Genomic DNA, 17,740 nt, shown 5'->3' with positions numbered 1-17,740 from the left:
GGGCCCTTTCCCGGCTACCAATCTCCCCACGGCATCGTCCACTTCCTTTCCTGTAACTTGTTTACGAACGAGGCTTCTCCTTCTTCTCCTTCCACAGAGCGAGCAGACCGACACCAGAGACCTTGACGACCTTGAAACGAACACCGGGAATATCACCCTTGGCCTTGCCCTTACGACCGAAACCAGCAAGGAGAACCTCGTCGTTCTCGTCGATGAAGTTCAAGCAACCGTCGTTGGGGACTGTAGAGATCGTCAAGTCAGCATTTGAGCATTTACCACAATAATTTTTCTGCCTCGCTTCCACATCTCCTGATCCAAAGCCGATTCTGGACTTCCCCAATCTGTCGTGGCATCCATCATATATTCCATCTCTTTTCCATCCCGAGCAGTTCATCGAATGTGCATAATGAATAGAAAAAGGATTACCCACCGAAAGCGGTGACCTTCTTGCCGTTCTTGATCAGCTGGACCTTGACACACTTCCGAATGGCAGAGTTGGGCTGCTTGGCCTCAACTCCGACCTTTTCGAGGACGATACCCTTGGCGTGGGAAGCACCACCGAAGGGGGAGGACTTGAAAGCGGTACCGAGAAGGCGCTTCTTGTAGTGCAAGTCGGCCCAGCGCTGCTCACGGCGGTGGTTGGCGAGCTTGCGCGCGGCGTTCAAACCACGGGGCTTTCCCTTACCCATCTTGGCGTATTATGTTCGAGGGACGGTCAACTGTAGAGAATGAGAGATTTTGTGTTAGAGATAGTTCTTTGTGCGGACGATTCGTGGGCTGATACTGCGAGGGGAGTTGGTATCGAGGTTCTATCAGAAATGGATGTGCGGGTCGAAGAACAATTTCGATCGCAAAACAAGTTTTCCTGCAAAGATCCAGAAGACCAAAAAAAGGCAACAAAATTATACGTACCGACTGAAAACAAAAGTTATCGCCAAAAGGCCTGATGGGATGGTTGTCGGAAGTCGAAGGTCGAATGTTCCTTCACTGCCGGCGGTCTCGTCGGGGTCGAAAATGTTCTGCTGTGCGCCTTCGCCCTAAACGGCCCGCTAAGCGAGGCCCCGGAGCGGAGAAACATCGGCCGGTGATTATCGATAACGCGATAACCATCCGGAGTCGCTATCTTATCATCGTTGTCTAGGCTATGACAGACTACGGAGTACAGTAATACCAATTAACGAATACATCAGTGAAGAAGATGCAACTCTACGTCCAACTGATGGGATAAGAGCAGCATTATGGACGCCGCTCCAAAGTTGGAAAACTTACGGAAGATCAGCTCCCAGCGTCTTCCGCCCCCCGTTCTCTTTCAGGGTCCCCCTTCGCATAATGCATCTAATCTCTCTCTGCCTCCGCCCCTGCCAGCTGTATCTTCTCCGGGGGGAAGCCAGCCGGCCCCTTTGCAACGCAACCGCCCGTCTCGAGCCCAGGGCTCTTTCGATGCGGCTTCCCTATCACCATTTGTTTCTCGCACACAATCTAAAGGTGAAGTCGATCGATCCGAAGCCATATGGCAGGAGATGCAGAATGCCCTATCGGAGGTCGAGCTCAGTGCAGTGACTAGCGAGCATGTATTTGGGGAGAGACACTCAGAGGCACTGGAAGATCTTCGTATGAAGCAACTGAAACTCGCGCAAGCTTGGGCCCGCAGTGAGGCGGATGAAGTAGTCGATGCTGCCAGGGGTCTAGAGGCCAAAGGAACATCTTCTTCGCGACGAGAGTCCCAAAACGTGGGACCCACCGGTGAACGACTCCCGAAGGAAGCTTCCGTTCATAGGAATATGGACGAGGAAACGGAAAGAGACATTTTTTTAGCCCGAGAAAGGCGAGAGGCCAACGATCGGTACTTCGATCGAGTCAACAACGGTGTCTTGGAAGTGGTTGCCAAACTTGAAGAAGTGGCACAGGCTATGCGCGCAGTTGAGAGGGAGAGCAAAGACATCTGGAGCGATAATGAGAGCATGGACACAACAACGCATCCGGCAACGAATACCAGTTGAAAGACTCACTCAGCGCTAGCGACAAAGCTAATACGAGAGTCAAAGCAACCCTCCGTGGATGATATTTCCATTGTCTTCAGTGGGTTATCTACCTTACAGGACCAGCAGTCGGTCCAGTAACGGGATAATGATGGCCTTTTCGCGAGTACAACGTGGGATTCATCGTCTCTCGCCCAGTCTATCTTGAAGGAGCGCAAATTGACACTAGTCAGGTTGACTCGCGCATTGACAATAAGGTTGCCGCAGGGAAGTGTAGCAGTTCCGTCGCTCGGCTCGGGACAGGCGGACCTGTTAGGGTATTGTACAATGGTTCATGCTTACTAGATATGTCTAACAGGGAGCGAAATGCACAAGTTAACGTATGAGAAAATAGGCCAAGTATAACAAGATAGGAAAAAACAGATTTATAGAATGCAATCACGCTTCCTAGAAGAATCCAAGGGTATCTGGTCCTAGCTGCTTGCCTGTACGAAGCAGCACCGAAAAATCGTACAGAATAGGCAAACTTTTATTCCTTCTTCATAAGCCTCATCGCAGCCTTCCATCCTGCGATTGCAGTATCTCTTGCGTCCTCCCACCGACTCTCATATGCTTTTCTAGCCAGTGTCTCCACCTCCTCATTCCAGCGATGCTTAAGAAAGTCCTTCAAGGTAGGCTGTAAAAGTCGCGACCTTTCGGGGTCAAGCGGCGGCTGGTCCTTCGGCGCTAGACGGCGGTCATATGCGCCAATTGGTGATGCAATCCAATTCAACGTTCGAAGTTGTTCGCGGATAACATGACTCTGCTCGAGGCGATTGGCTCGGTGAACTTGAATTGTTAAATATAGGACCGTGGTGGTCAATGCAAACCCGCTGAACTGCGCTCTCATCAGTATCCTACAGACTGATGGTCTTTTCGGTCGCGCCTAATGCTAAACACTTACAAATCCAGCAAAGAAGCCCATGATGTAGCTCTTGTCCTCCCAGTCAGAATACACAGAATCACCGATGTTGACTGGAGGTTAGGTGGGGGAAGGTCACACCACCAGTGGCCTTCAAGGAACAAGGGAGCCGAGATGTTGGCAGTGACCACAACAGCAAGACAGGGGGCCTGGTCGTTATCTCCGTTGGTTCGAGGTATAGATATCAAGTTAGAAGCTAAGTATGCAGACCAAGAAGCAATATCAAGCTAGGTTACTTTTCTGGAATCATAGACTGTCTTGCATTTCCTCTGCAATCTATGCGGACGAGATGGGGGACCAAATGCGCGACTCCGATTGGCTGCGGCCTTCCAGAATTGAATCTTTCCATCTGGCATCACAGACCAGCGTCGACCTTATCGTAGAAAAGTACAACTACTGCGTCTCCATCGCTCTACACGTCCCATTGCTATTCAGCTCGGTTGCAGCCATTTGATACCCACGCGAATATCGATCTTACCCCCTACTCACCTCGTCCTGTGCTCGAATTCAGGGCGATTCAGCGACAAAAAAGAGACTGCCGAAACCAGGACCATAACGATTCTCCAACACAGCTGTCACCATGGCCGGTGGTGCTGCTAAGTACCGTCATCTCAGCCGCAAGTCGTCGCATCGACAGGCCTTGCTCAGAAACTTAGTCACATCTCTTTTCAAGCACGAGTCCATCACAACAACCTGGCCCAAAGCGAAGGAGGCTCAACGGCTGGCCGAGAAGTTAATAACCCTGGGCAAGAAGAACACGGAGGCTAGTCGAAGAAGAGCATTGTCGGTTTTCTATGTATGTACTCCTACTGGCTCTTTCTTCAATTCTCGCCAAAAAAATTATTTGGGGGAGACGGAAAGCCTCATTAGACTTCGTTTCACCTTTGATCTCGAAGATTTTGACAGACTTCTGGGGCTAACTTCATCGTCAGACACCCCATGAAATCCTTCCGAAACTATTTGGGCCCCTCCGTGAGCGCTACGCCGAACGTCCCGGTGGTTATACACGAGTTCTGCGGGTCGAGCCTAAGAAAGATGATCAAGCCCCTAGCGCCATTCTCGAGCTTGTTGACGGACCCAAAGACGTGCGATTTGCCATGACAGCACGGACCGTTGCGAGACAGCGAGCACAGGGCCTCGAGACTCTTAACGAGCTAACCACCCTGAATGTCCGCAAAGTGACAAGGTTCCGGAAAGGCGGTGTCGAGGAACTGGAACAGGCGATCAAGCGGTTAGAAATCGACCAGAAGAAAGGTCCTACGACGCATAAAGGAGAGAAGGAGGTGGAATCGAAGCAATAGACCCTGTCCCCGGACCAGTTTCGATGGCCAACAGGAGGGTTCCTCAGGCTGTTAGGTCTTAGTCGGCCCACCGGTACTTCTCTCTCTATCGATTTTGGTGCGCATTTGGTACTGGTCTGTGATGATTATTGTATTTGTAGCTATACTTTGTGTGCTTCGTATGATGCCCTTTTTGCTGGCATGGACCGGGACAGGATGTCTGTATATTTGGAGCTGATTCCGCATTCTCGTGAAAGTGTTCAGTTCGGTATTGATCTCGTGTAATCTACTAGAAATGACAACCATATCATCATTCTCTCTTCTCTATCATGGTGCAATGATTCCAGAGAGCACTTAACTTATCAACTATCAGTTGAAAGAGGGTTGGCTATTGACACCGTGAAGGCGTCGTTACAATCAAAGTGAACCTGTTCAAATTTTGACATTCTTTTCCATGTCGCAGCCCCATAGTTTATATCTCTAGGAAAGTATTTTCATCTTCTTTCTGCCGGCAAGTGAAATGGGTAATACTATCAATAGCTGAAAATATGGCAAACCAGCCATTCTCAGCCAGGCCGTCCACAACAAAACAGCCGGTGTATGAAGCGAACTATTTGTGTACCTAGAGCCAGACCATCATCTCCTCTTCTTTACGTTGTTATCTGAACGAACAAACATTCACTCAGCCTATTTCACACACTATCTGCCAGAGATAACAAAGGCTGAATGATGCGCCAGGATGCAATCGAATCGTAAGGTGGCAGAACTTAGTTCACCTTGGGCAGACCTGTCCCTCCTGAAACGACAAGGGGTCCGTTCTTGGAGTTGGGCAGTATGTTGGGGTTGTAGGAGTGCGTTGGTGCAGGAGTGATTCGATGCTTCAACTCGAAATCAGAGGGAATCTCGGACGGTGGTGGTTTCGGAGGCAAATGGGAAGGCGTTCCCCATTTTGCAATGGAATCTCTGCTACCGGGAGGGCCACCGCGCGTCACGCATTGCCCCATCGCGCTTGCCTCTTGAGCCTTGTTATTTGGGTCTTGATATCCATTCCACTGAGTCTGAATACCGGGCTGCATGGTAGGATATGAGTTCATGCTGTGTTGGCTGGTCTTACTCGGGTGACGAGCCAAGGAAGTCCCACCGGGTACGAACGAGCGTGTTTGCGGATTGAATGGGGATCTTGCAAAACTGCCTGGCAGAGGGTGCGAGTTCGGATGAGCTTGCATGGCTGTATTTAGCGATTGTTGTCCAGGATATTGAGCATAGGGATAAGACGTGGGATTAGGCGGCTGCGAAGGATAATTCGGCCAATGAGCGGTGGGATGGCTGCGATGTGTAGGCTGATAGCCCGCATGATACGGGGATGAAGACCAAGTCGACGGCGACTGCGTATACTGTGGGATGGTGTAGTTGTTCAGCGCAGGTGATGACTTCGCCGACGACTGCTGGGTGACCATCACCGGTGATTGATTCATAGATGTGTATCCTGAATAAGGAGATTGCTGGGGTATAGCGCCGCTCTGCCATGAACCAGTGGATGTCATCTGAGGCGAGACGGGTATCGAGTATTGAGGTAAGGAATTCAGATTGACGTGGTTGGAGAACACGGAACTGTTTTGAGCAGCCTGAGCATAACCCGGAGGAGACATTCCCGGTCCTACCATGTATGGGGCTTGGCTAGAAAATGAAGAATCGTTCAATGCCATATTATAGGGAACCGTTCCATTGCTATACTGCATTCCCGGATAGTAGGCGTTGAATTGAGAGCGGGCCTCAAAGCTGTCATCATGTGGAGTTTTCTGTCGGTGTGTCTTCTTACGTCCACTTGTTGAGCTCGAGCGTGACATACTCGCCCCCTGATCGCTAATATCCGAGGATTTCGTCTCAGGGAAATCGCGGAAAATCCGCTCTCTTGCTTCCTGGTACTTAGCTTCTCGCTCTTCTCGCGTCAAGGTCATCCTGTCCTTAGCAGGGGTGGCCCCGGCTGAAGAACCACGTTCGCCGTCGTTGCCGCTGTCGCCTACCTCCGATGCCGTTTTCGAAGGCACCGAAGAGCTTGCTGCAGTGCTTCCTTCGGTAGAGGGCCGATCCCCGTCATTCCGGCGCATGATTTTCATGGCTGGGACGGCTGGTGGCGGGGTGCTATGAGTGGCAGCATGTAAAACGGAAAGCGGAGTCGGTCTGAACAGTCAGAACGAAGTCACAGATTGTTAAAAGAAAATCAAGGAGACAAGGGATTGCATACAATCGGCAAAAGGGTGTCCTATGAAGACGGACAGATGTAACGTTGTTATCCACGAAATGGGTTAAATGATAATAATCACCCAATTTGTGCGCGAGTAGTCTTCCAAAGGCATTCGAAGGTGGGAGCTCCAGAGATTGCTCCCTAGGTTAGAACGTTAGATGCCGAAACGCACAGCGCAATGATCAAAGAACCATTCACTTACTTCGAATTCTGAATGAAATTGCGAACTTTCTCCTCCAGCTGAAGAATCAGTAGACGATCCTTCGGAGATTTCATCGCCTCAAGAAGTTTTTCGTCCGGCTCGAGAGGAAAACCATTCAAACTGTGTACAACTGGGAAACCTTCTGCACTGGGCAAGACAAAATTATTAGCAACGGAGTCCGGGTGAATCATCTCGTTCGGTCGCTGGCCGCCATCGGGAAACATAGAGCCATGACTTTGCAGAACTGGCCGGGATTTTTGGCTAATCAAGTCTCGCGGATGATCCCTGTATATGCGGACACCAGATTCGGATCCTGTAAGTGAGTTCGGTGCCCCCGAGGCAGGTCCCGAAAGAGACTCTTCCTCGTCGACAGCCTGTACGCTGGCACTATCGTCGGGTCGCAAAGAATCTTTTTCATCCATTGCGAAAGTGGTAACTGAGGCCATACTCTTCGAATCGAAGCTCATCTGTTTCGTTGAGGAGGTTGAGAGATGTGTACGATCATCTTCAAAGGACGCCTCTCGTTTGAGCGCTCCGTGTTCATCAACTTCTGAAGTAAAGCTGGGGCTCTGTCTGTCGCTAGTGTCTGTTATATGGACGTCCTGTACAGCTCGCGCTAGAACGTCTGGACATGAAAGCCTTTCCGTGTTCTGTGCATCATTTCGTTCGGCACACACGAGCTCTTCTGGTTGCGGCGGCGGAGCCATTGCGGCTATCTATTGTGATCATTAGAGAAACAGAAGTCCATCAAATACGCTGTGACGCCTCGACCTCCCTGACCAGGACATACCTTGGCGAAAGACAGGCGATGCTCGGCCTCTGTGCAATTTTCCGAGGCCATGATCATGCTAAAATCCTCAAACTAACCACTTCTTCTTTTAAGAAGATCTTCCTTCGGCGCCCGTTTCGAACGAGTACGGTTGTACTGATTCAGGAAAGATTCGAGGAAAAAGGTTGCGGACTGCTTCAATATGCTGCGGGTCCTGCTTGTTTTCAACAGGATGAAACCGAATTTCGAATTGAGAAAAAGCCACTCAAAAATCCCATTTCACACAAGCCCAAAAAGAATGACGACATATCTCTGAAAATGGAAGTTCGCCATATGGAAAGCTGTTCAACGTCAGTTTTATTGTGTGCACAATGAGCCGTGCCCTGCAAATGATTGGGATTTTTGAAAGAAGGGGCAGAGGCGCAAAGAGGAACGACCAAGAGTATCGACTGATCTTACACGATGGTCAAAACGACTGGCTCATGATTTTCTGATATAATATTTTGGCAAAGGGAGAAAGGCCTTCTCCCACCAACGGGTATCGAGAAAAACCCAGTCCAACCTATATCGGAGCGGGTGAAAAAGAGGTCGGTCACCGTGCTAATAAAGATGAAGGGTCATAAAGCGCTCCAGAGAGTTGAGGGAGTACTGGAAGGTGAATAGGGTGAATTCTTTTTGTCCTTTGGGCTGAGAAGGAACGAGACAGGCGATGATCAGGTTGGCATTCGCTTGTCTCCTCTTTCAGTGGTGCGCTTAACCGCGCGCGTATGTAAGTCGGCCCGGCCCACTTGTCTGGCAGGTCCGCCTGAATAGCCGCGGAGAATCGCGATTGCAGTATTCGAAAAATTAGGCATTGTCCATTAAGTGATGAGATACTGAATACTTTTTCGAGCACTTCTTGCGGCATCTCTAAGATTCTATATTTCACATTCGTACAGTTATTATTTTTTTCGATTTTTTTTTCCGGCTCGGCATATCCCTTTGCTTCAGATGAATCGATACCGGAACGCACCAGGCATCAGAGGCCCTAGCAAGGCGACTGCCAGTACTCTGTGTCAGAAATGCTTGAAACGAGATAAGTCCATAGTTTTTGGTGGCTATTCTACCTTCCGCTGACTCTTTTATACGACACTACAGTTATGAATGCACGGTATCTGCACAGGAACGGCCATATACATCTCGACCTTCGCGCACGCAACAATTGCGAAACCCCAATTTGCGGCCGAAGCTGACGACTGATGTTCCAAACGAACTGTTAGGGTCGTAAGTAGGCGCATGAGTTATTGGGTGTGGAACACTTAGCTGACGTTGGTGGTAGGAGAGGTGTCGCCGATGAGATATTAGCAAGACGAGGGGAGGAACGAGGTCGCAAGAGGGAGCTAGGGGAATCAGATCCATTTGATGGCCGCGATCATGCACCGAAGCGGAGTAGGTCCGAGTCGTCCCACTCGATGTCGTCCGTCTCAACGATATCCACCAGTCGATCGCATTCAGTCTCGCCGCCACGACATGAAGTTTATACTGGAAGCAGGGAGCGAGACCGAGCACAGTCAATGTCCTCGCCTCAACCACAATCAAGAAAGAGACGATACAGTGACTCATTATCCGACCATACTGACTCTTCTTATTCTTCCGGTGGACGACAGCGCTCTCGATCGAGGGAATGGGAGCGAGACAGAAACACAAGACGAAGGCGTCGGGAATCTAGCCCTGAAGAGCGTGGTCGACCTAGGAACATCTCTGAAGACGGCAGCCGGAGGGGCCGGACACGAAGCCTAAGTATGGATCAAAGTCGAATTGCCAAAGAAAGGCGGTCGGCGACTCCAGATATAGTGGAGGGACGGCACCATCAGACAAGAGACTCGAAGGAAAACCTGAGCCGGTCGAGGCGCCTGGACGGCCCGCGCAATCACACCTTCACCGGACCTATATCCAGTTCAGCGCGAAGGGAAAGAAGCCTCAGTCCTTACAGTAAGCGTCTGGCGCTGACTCAGGCCATGAACTTGGAACGCTGAGTCGGGAGAAATCAAGTCGAGTAAAAGGGAAGTTTGGGGATTTGCTCTCTCAGCCGTTCGACCGGGTTGGAAAATATCGTACCTTCTGAACCCCAGTAATGTACTATACTAATACAGAAGAGCATAACTGCATTAACATCCATGCAATCAAATGCAGATAACCACTAACGCCTGTTTCTGACCGTCCCGAGTCCCAGCTCTGCAGCGCCAAAGTAATGTGTTGTATGATAAAGAAGCATGTAAGAGCATAGATCAACCACTGCGAATCTTCAAGGGTATCATGAATCCTCGTCCCTCTCTCGTCTTTCTTCTTCCTGTTCCCTCTCGCGGACATGAATTCCTTCCACCAGCATGTCTCCTTCAATGCCTACCTCCTCTCCCCGCTCATCTTCGTTGCGGGTCGTTCCCTGCGCCTTCGCTGCTCGTTGCGCATTCTCTATGCGCTGTCGAACCAGTCTCGCAATTGCATTTTCCGTTCTCACGTTAAGCATTTTCATCTTTTCATCAAGGTCACGTTTTAGGTCCCAGTTAGGCTTCTTTGGCTGCAACTTGAATAGGTCGATCGGTTGATCCTCCTCCGCATCCTTCTTCGCCTGCTCCGCCGTAGCCTTTGCTATCTCAGCAGCTTGCGCTTCAAGGGTGTTCGCACCTTCTGTTGGCGCTTGATCAAATCCCAGCTTAGGCCCTCGAGTTTCTGCGTCGAAATTGCGTCCGGAGAGGTACTTTCTTGTGACATCGGGAGCGGCATCTTCGAGCTCGTGGTCTCCAGCACGCGCCTCTACCAGTGTCTCCGGTTCTGGTTGCTTCCTTTTCAGAGCTGCAAGCTTCGCAAGACGAGCTTTGCGTTCTGTTGCCGCCGCATCAAGGGAGGTGTGATTCAGCGACATGGTATCAGAGTGAAAGAAGTAGGAGAAAAGCAACGGAAAGTAAAATTCCAGGGGATCACAAAATACCGCTGGCTTCGATTATAAAAGTGATAAGCTCGCTAATTTGCCCTACGGCGAGTTTGCGACAAACGAAGTGGTCTCTGAGTTTTTGATACAAGTACAGATCACTTTTTGCGGTCTTGATAACATCCACTCGATTTATCGGGAAGGGGTGCGCCACAATCAATTGTCACTAGCCACATCCGCGTCGGAGCAAAATTGGCGGCTTTTTCTGAGGCTTGATCCATCCATGCAATGATCTATGAAACCGTCACTCGCCCATTCTTCACCGTTCTCATCGTCTCTGGGATCCGCTAGCATTCTTTCAGAAATCATTCATCAATGTACGCGATCAAGAAGTCCTGAATGTCATTTTGTCCGCAGCGTCTCCTTCGTTCCCGCTTCAGCGCTGGACTGCCATCCTGGGATCCGCACCACAGGTGGTATCAACCAAGGACGGGCATTCAACGCACGAGAGCATTATATTCCAGTAATGATGCGTCGAATACGAGAGCCCAGCTCTCTCCCGCCATTGATACCGCTATCATCCGTACGACGACCCCCTATACTACTCCGGAAGATCATTGTTGGAAAAATGTACCTCGGAGAGAATCCTCTACAACTTCCACCATCGATACTACTTCCGATCCCGTTTCGCCCTCCAGGAATGATTTAATCGAGTCACAATGGTCCACAGTGCTCGAGGATGCTTCTCCTTGCCCTGATCAGGAGCTAGGTGCTCCTACTCAAGCTCGAAGATTCGCGGGCCGACGACCCCGGTTTCCAAACTTCAAGCGCCTGCTCTCGATCCCAGGACGGAGTAGTATCTTCACGTCAGGTCCTGCGCCAGCTATAATCTACAAAACCAAGGTCATGGTTAGGGGTCAGCCCAGGGATAGACAAAGAGTTCTCCGACCTAAGACTGTGGCTCTGGAGAAGCGCATCCGATCTCAGTCCTTCTTTCACGAAGGGGCGAATATACGCACATGGAGACTTGCTCAAAGCGATCTGTACAGGTCCAAATTCTACGAAAGAGAGATCCGAAACGAGTTCTTGAGAGACTTGAAGCCGAACCCCACCGAGCTGGGCCTCCTAGAGAAACTCAAAACAGATAGTCAAGGCAGTTTCCGTGAGGCTTGGGAGGCGTTAAGCAAGAGGGACAAAGCTCTTCACTGGCATAACCTATCCCTATGGTTGTTGAGAGAGTCTCCAGAGCTTGCACTAGAATTTCTCTCAGTGACCACTCATGGCAAGGAGAGGCCTGTCTTTGTGATGGTCGCAGATGCCTTCCTTTTCTTAGACTCTTTTTACTACGACAGGCTCAAGAACTGGAGAAAAGGGCCGCACACATATCAATCTGTCTTCAATACCGCCTTGGGCCCCCGCAATTGGCCAATTCTCTTTTTGCCGCAGAAAATCGTTCGACTTTATGTGAAGCGTGCTGATCGTGACGCAATTTACTATGCTTATAAACTCGTGGGTGAGCGCAAGATCCATACAAAGGCGGAGACCCATCTTTGTTTCATGTGGCGATTCATTGAGTTCAAGGATGTCAATCAGGCACTTGACGTTCTTGATAACGTGCGGCGAATGAAACAGGTTGAGTTTGGGATGGATTCTCAGAGCGTGATGCGCCACTGTTGCAAGCTTCTCACACTTGATTCGGTTCAAGAAGGACCGGAAGGGCGCAATTTCTACATTCTTCCTAAATTACTCAAAATGGGTGTTCGGCCAGATCGGGACATGATGAACATTGTCTTGTCCAATGCCTTCAAAACAGGTGACGAGCAGTTGGGGCTCGATATGCTGGAGTATATGAAAAATCATGGCCTTGAACCGGACTCTTACACCCATTTGATCCTCCTCAACGATGCTGTTGCGCGGGGGAATCGAGACCGCGTTAGTTCTTTGATTCGGGAGATCGAATCTAACGAGGAGCTACTGAAGAATCCTTGGATCGCAAGTAAGATCTTTCATGCTCATTTCGTTTTCACCGCGAAGCATATAAATCCAGACGACGATCCGGATGCGGTGTTTTATTCCATGCTGGAGATGTATAACAAGCTACATGATATTACTCCTTTGAAGGAGCTCTCTCTCTTACCGCCAGAATACACACCTCCACCGGGAGGTGACAATACCCCGCCGACCACGATCGCTTTGTTTCTCATGGTTGCGACATATCTACGCTGCCGGAAGCGTGTCTCTATTGCTCAGCGCCTTTATACGAACTTTCGCTCCCTGGTGCTGCAGGGCCACCCCACAATTGCCCCTCTAGCAGCAAGCGATCACGTTTACAATGAGTTCCTTGTGGCGTTTCGGGACAATCCTCGGGGGTTGCGGCCAGCTATGCGAGTAGTTGAAGACATGCTGCAGACTTCTGCCCAAACCGACAATAACCGGGCGATGCACCAAACAGCAAGTGGTCATGCCTTACCTTCTGTTCGAACATGGACAATTTTGATGAGTTGCTTTATCTTCAACAAACAACCGCTCGCTGCAGAGAGAGTGAAGGAGATGATGGCTGAACACAATGTCGAATTCAATAAGGTCACCTGGAATATTATCATCAGTGGTTACGCTTGCAAACAAAGAGTTTTTGACCTTGCGAAAACAATCAAAGCGATGGAGGACGCGGGATACGTCATTGACTCCTACAACATGAAGGCTCTTCGTTATCTTCGAGATCCCGAACGACTGTGGGTGGCTCTGGAAGAGTTGGACAAGCTGTCACAGCCTTCTCTCACCACATTGACCGACTCTAAACCCGCACCTCCAAAAAACGACAAGAAGACAAGGGACGAGCTTTTGGATCAAGGGCTCAGACGGCTGAGGGAGAAACTAAAGCCCAAATTATGAAGATACCCCTAAATCTTTTGACGTCTTTCTTCTCATTGTTTATGGTTTGCATCAGAAGCGCGGGTTCTGGATAACTGGATGATTACCAAGGGCAGGGAGTCACAGCTAAAGCATGGGTGTTTCGATTGGTATATAGAGCGTTTCTACAATTTCCTTGTAAATTATCACCCGGATGTATGTACATTAGAAATAATCATGACAAAACTCCCTACGCATGATATTCCATATCCCGGTACAAGGGGAGAAATGAATGAACGCCGACAAGTCAAGAAAGCCATAGAATCTGATATCATGAGACGTAAGGCTGACATATAATTTTTAGCCGCCAAAGAAGATTGAGACCTGAAGTTGATACCATGCGTTAGGTCTAAAGTGCGTTGGGTATGATGATGGAGAATCGGTGTGTACTCACTGCCATCAGTACGCAGCAGATACTAACGTACGGGCTTAGACGTTCTCCAATACGAGCGCACTTCCAGAATATCCCGAAGAATCTGAACGGTCCGAGGTCAGTCAAATCCGAGTAACCTGTGGTAGGAATGTGTGAAGCGACAGATTGCTGAGAACCTACCCACGCTGATTGCGGTCCATGATTCCTGGCATGATGGAGTGCGCATAAGTGCTTGTGCAGATAATGAGCAGGAACACGAGGAGAAGTGACTGAAAGTTGAATAAAGCAGACTGCGACATCAGTTAGTTTTACTCTGGCCTGGTGTGAGATGGGCTCCTCAAGTAGAGGGCATTCACGCTGTTTTAAACTCACCATCTTGACTGTAGCAGAGGGTCACCACCCTTCTTCCTTACACCAGCACGGACTTGGGTGAAAATTCCTAGTTACTCAATTGATCAATCAATCAGTTTGTGCTTTTGAGGACGGCTATCCCACTGTAGTGTCTTGTCTGGTGTTCACACCAAGATGGCAGACCACAGTGACAACAGTTCTGACCGCCTTGACAGTTCTGCTGGCATGGTTCCATCTCACCGCTCTAAACACCGCCATGTCCGCAGAGGCAATCCTATTGATTCCGCGGCTCATCATACTTCATCGTCTCTTACAGCACAAAGATCCTCACAACCGCAGCAACTCGGTCCAAAGCCATCAGTCCCAGCACAACTCGGCGGTTCTGGCCATGTGCCGGGCGAACTCGCTCCTCCTTGGCCTTTTAATCCTCAGGAGACTGCTCTGATACGCTCCGGATACATCCCAGCCTTCAAACCAGAAGTCCCAGCTGCACAGGAAGATTCCGCGTCGGAAACAGATTCCAAGAAAAAGAAAAAGCAGAATCAAAACAATTCATCCAACATGGCGGAACCTAGAGCACGCGCTGCAAGGCACAAGGGTCAGATGAATTTTGCATCGGAGCGTATGTGACTAGTGTTACTACTTTTCATTGTGGACTTGATGTCGCGTGTGCGAAGGCTTCTGGAACTAACATATGGCTATATAGTGCGTCTTCTCCTTCTGGCATATGGAGATCCCAGTCCTCACCCATCCTTCCCGTCTGAGCCCCTTCCTGAGACTGTTCGTGTTCTCGATGAAATCGTCACCGACTTTGTCCTTGAGATGTGCCACAATGCAGCCCAGTATGCCAGCTACTCCCGTCGCCAGAAGATCAAGGTGGACGACTTTCGTTTTGCATTGAGGCGCGACCCGAATAAACTCGGTCGTGTCCAGGAACTCTTGCGGATGGAGCGCGAGCTGAAAGAGGCTCGTAAGGCATTTGATCAGAATGATGATCAGGTCGGAAATCTCAAGGATGCGGGCAAGAAGGGACTCGAGGAGCTGGGTGAGGGCGCGGATGGAGCAGGAGGAAAGAAGAGCAAGGGCAAGGGAAAGCGACCTTCTAGGAGGGATTCGGATGCTACAGAGGATACTGTTTTGAAGAAGAGGAAGCTCTGAGCAGGCAGGCTGTTTTGCTACGACCTTGTCCAGCTCAAAACGCCTGGCCATCGACAGTCCTTTCACGCTGCCTACGATGATGGAAAACCGGCTGGGCTTTTTCAGGAAAGGCGTATTTCCTCTCCCAACTCACCCGATACATCTGAGGATCATGGCTCGAATGAACATTGAAAAGTTCTGGGAGTTTTCAAATGCACACGCTCTTGCTCTTAGCGGGGTGCCAGCGGTGAGAATTCCTCTATCAGTAGCCGCACCAGGGAGCTCCCGTCCTGTCTATCCTCTCTTTTCTTGTGTTCTTTCTTTACCATTATGACTAGCCTAGAAAGTATCTTTGATACTGTCGCCGGGCGTGTCTCGCTCGGGATGTATGTAGTGGTCATCAAGGAAGAGCTTCTCAGAGTCCTGTACATGTGTCTCACTGGCACCTGCGCGTCGCCGCTTATAGTAAGGTAGCACGTACGTTCTTCATCCTTGTGACCGATATGGTAACCAATATTTAACAATCCCTTGGCTAGACTTGGTATGTTGATGATAAGAACGGGTTGCATACCTGGACTTCCGCTTGGCTTTCACTTTCTTGTGGTTACTCGGCAGTCATCGATGCTTCTTGAAAGCCTTTGTGATTCTACCGAAGTCTTCATTGCCTTTCGTTTGGTGCTCAGCAAGCTCCCAACTCCAGGTCCGCTCCTGATAATTGCTTAACGAACATTGACGGTTTGTTTCTTCAGAAAATCGTCCTACATGTCTAATAAGCAATTGGAGATAGACTGTTGCTAGCCTATGAAGCGACTCCCCATATACTGCTTATCCATGAGGCAAGTGCTAAGTTGAAGCGTGAGATTTTAAGTGATCTAGCTACTGGGCGCACATCTCTGCAAGTATGTACTCGAGTGAGCCTCCACGCAAATTTGGGACTTTGGATGCCGCGGATAAGCAAATCCAGTCGGCTGCTTTCCAATGACTGGGATAAAAAAAAATATACAGTACAAGGGTAAGGATACGAAAAAAAGAAAAAGAAGGAGACGACACCTCTGGGATTCGAACCCAGGCGGGCGAACCCACAGGCTTAGCAGGCCTGCGCCTTAACCACTCGGCCAAAGTGTCTAATGGGCAGTTTGCCACTCAGATTGAGTATAGCCAAGGCAAAAGCCATCTAAAGCACCAGAATGGAAGATTAGTAATATCAGTATCTCTCTACCTCTCTACTGTATCCGTATCACTCACTTGGACTCAGAACTTAGAAGCCCCGGCCTGCACCAATAGATACCTACACAGTACTTTAGCAATCTGACCGAGCGGCAGCTTTTACAGAGGTTCCCTGTTACGGGCTAGGCCGTAGGTAAACCTATGACTAGGTATGTACAATAAGAACTCGCTGAAGGACTAGAATAGGGGGTTGCAGGCCTGGATAGAAATATCCGATTGCGCGCCGCAGCTAGCGAGGTGTCACGTGACCCAGAGCTGTATGGCTTCGCGAGTGCCTGCTAGGCGGCACGAGCATATCGCGGGCCTTGCTCGCAACATTCCCCTGCTTTTTCTTCCGTTTCTTTTTCTTTCGTTGGCTTGTAACCTGTGGGGATAGCGGCGCTACTTGCAGTGAGCTCCGGCCATCAATCTAAAAGTGACCAGCACTAGGATTCGCCATGCCGGAGCAGAAAAGGGAGTGAGCCCGTAGGTTGGATTTGGGGTCTGGCTTATATCTGCGTCATATACCATTTCATACAGTGATATGTGCATCTTCGGACACTTTGGCCGAGTGGTTAAGGCGCAGGCCTGCTAAGCCTGTGGGTTCGCCCGCCTGGGTTCGAATCCCAGAGGTGTCGTTTTCTTTTTTATTTTTTCCCCTTTGCTCTGTTTCTTTTGTATAAAGAGCTATTGCGAACGGCCCTCAGTAACCTGGCCGGGCCGCCCTTAACCGTAATTACGACCGAGTCTTTGTCGATGAGTTTCCTTCATTCAGCGCCACTTAAGAATCTCAGACGGTCTGGCGCCAGCCAGCCAAGGAAATGGTTGTGGTTTTTTTTTTTTTTTTCGGCCCCTCTCTATTTATTTTTTTTTTCTCTGTCTTCTTGTCTTTATTTCTTTCTTCCTCATAATTCTCTCGGATCATAGCGCTTGCTGGCTGGGTCTTCGATGAGATGTGAACCTCTTCAAAATCGTTCGGACCTAATGATTTGAGCAGCATTGGAAATAGTCCTACGCATCGCAATCAGACGATCACATACACACTATATTCTGACTCTTCCCTACGCGTCATTTCCCTGCGCTTGCAGAGACGCCATTGCCCCTTCTCTGGTTGTAGAGTTAGATGAATCTGCATTTCCATACCCGTTGACACTTTGGCCGAGTGGTTAAGGCGCAGGCCTGCTAAGCCTGTGGGTTCGCCCGCCTGGGTTCGAATCCCAGAGGTGTCGTAATTTTTCCCAGCTGCTGCCGTTCCTTTAGCCCTTTTTTTGTACCCATCTTGTTAGACTCTGATCATGTAAAGACGGAAGATCGTCCTCTATTGTATTTGCTTTTAGAATGTTTTCGGCCTGTCGCCTAAATCATGACAAGACGATACAAAATAAGACCAGGTAGGAATCGAAAAAAGGCGAAAGAATC

General features: G+C 49.6%; 6 protein-coding genes across 6 annotated transcripts; 3 read left to right on the top strand and 3 right to left on the bottom strand.

Annotated features, from left to right (window-relative positions):
- Positions 1-61: 61 nt before the first annotated feature.
- Positions 62-689, bottom strand: rps23 (40S ribosomal protein uS12; the record flags this gene model as incomplete). Its single annotated transcript, XM_026763099.1, has 2 exons — positions 62-240; positions 431-689. 2 exons carry the CDS (start codon positions 687-689, stop codon positions 62-64), a joined length of 438 nt encoding a protein of 145 aa, XP_026618167.1.
- A 1,819-nt stretch (positions 690-2,508) lies between these two features.
- On the bottom strand, positions 2,509-2,943 carry CDV56_109466 (MICOS complex subunit Mic12 family protein; the record flags this gene model as incomplete). Its single annotated transcript, XM_026763085.1, has 2 exons — positions 2,509-2,856; positions 2,923-2,943. The coding sequence occupies 2 exons, from the start codon at positions 2,941-2,943 to the stop codon at positions 2,509-2,511; spliced, it is 369 nt and encodes a 122-aa protein (XP_026618166.1).
- Positions 2,944-3,520: 577 nt separating this feature from the next.
- Positions 3,521-4,241, top strand: CDV56_109460 (mitochondrial 54S ribosomal protein bL17m; the record flags this gene model as incomplete). Its single annotated transcript, XM_026763079.1, has 2 exons — positions 3,521-3,736; positions 3,873-4,241. The coding sequence occupies 2 exons, from the start codon at positions 3,521-3,523 to the stop codon at positions 4,239-4,241; spliced, it is 585 nt and encodes a 194-aa protein (XP_026618165.1).
- A 746-nt stretch (positions 4,242-4,987) lies between these two features.
- Positions 4,988-10,338, bottom strand: CDV56_109421 (putative R3H domain protein; the record flags this gene model as incomplete). Its single annotated transcript, XM_026763040.1, has 4 exons — positions 4,988-6,401; positions 6,466-6,606; positions 6,668-7,383; positions 9,823-10,338. The coding sequence occupies 4 exons, from the start codon at positions 10,336-10,338 to the stop codon at positions 4,988-4,990; spliced, it is 2,787 nt and encodes a 928-aa protein (XP_026618164.1).
- A 405-nt stretch (positions 10,339-10,743) lies between these two features.
- CDV56_109399 (pentatricopeptide repeat protein) lies at positions 10,744-13,236 on the top strand (the record flags this gene model as incomplete). Its single annotated transcript, XM_026763018.1, has 1 exon — positions 10,744-13,236. The coding sequence occupies one exon, from the start codon at positions 10,744-10,746 to the stop codon at positions 13,234-13,236; it is 2,493 nt and encodes an 830-aa protein (XP_026618163.1).
- A 916-nt stretch (positions 13,237-14,152) lies between these two features.
- Positions 14,153-15,136, top strand: CDV56_109386 (putative transcription initiation factor TFIID subunit 13; the record flags this gene model as incomplete). The annotated part of the gene is made up of 2 exons (XM_026763005.1): positions 14,153-14,600; positions 14,685-15,136. The coding sequence occupies 2 exons, from the start codon at positions 14,153-14,155 to the stop codon at positions 15,134-15,136; spliced, it is 900 nt and encodes a 299-aa protein (XP_026618162.1).
- Between the last annotated feature and the right edge of the window lie 2,604 nt (positions 15,137-17,740).

Source organism: Aspergillus thermomutatus, assembly GCF_002237265.1.
Source record: "Aspergillus thermomutatus strain HMR AF 39 chromosome Unknown NODE_12, whole genome shotgun sequence".
Taxonomy (NCBI): domain Eukaryota; kingdom Fungi; phylum Ascomycota; class Eurotiomycetes; order Eurotiales; family Aspergillaceae; genus Aspergillus; species Aspergillus thermomutatus.
This window is presented reverse-complemented; position numbering and strand designations above follow the sequence as displayed.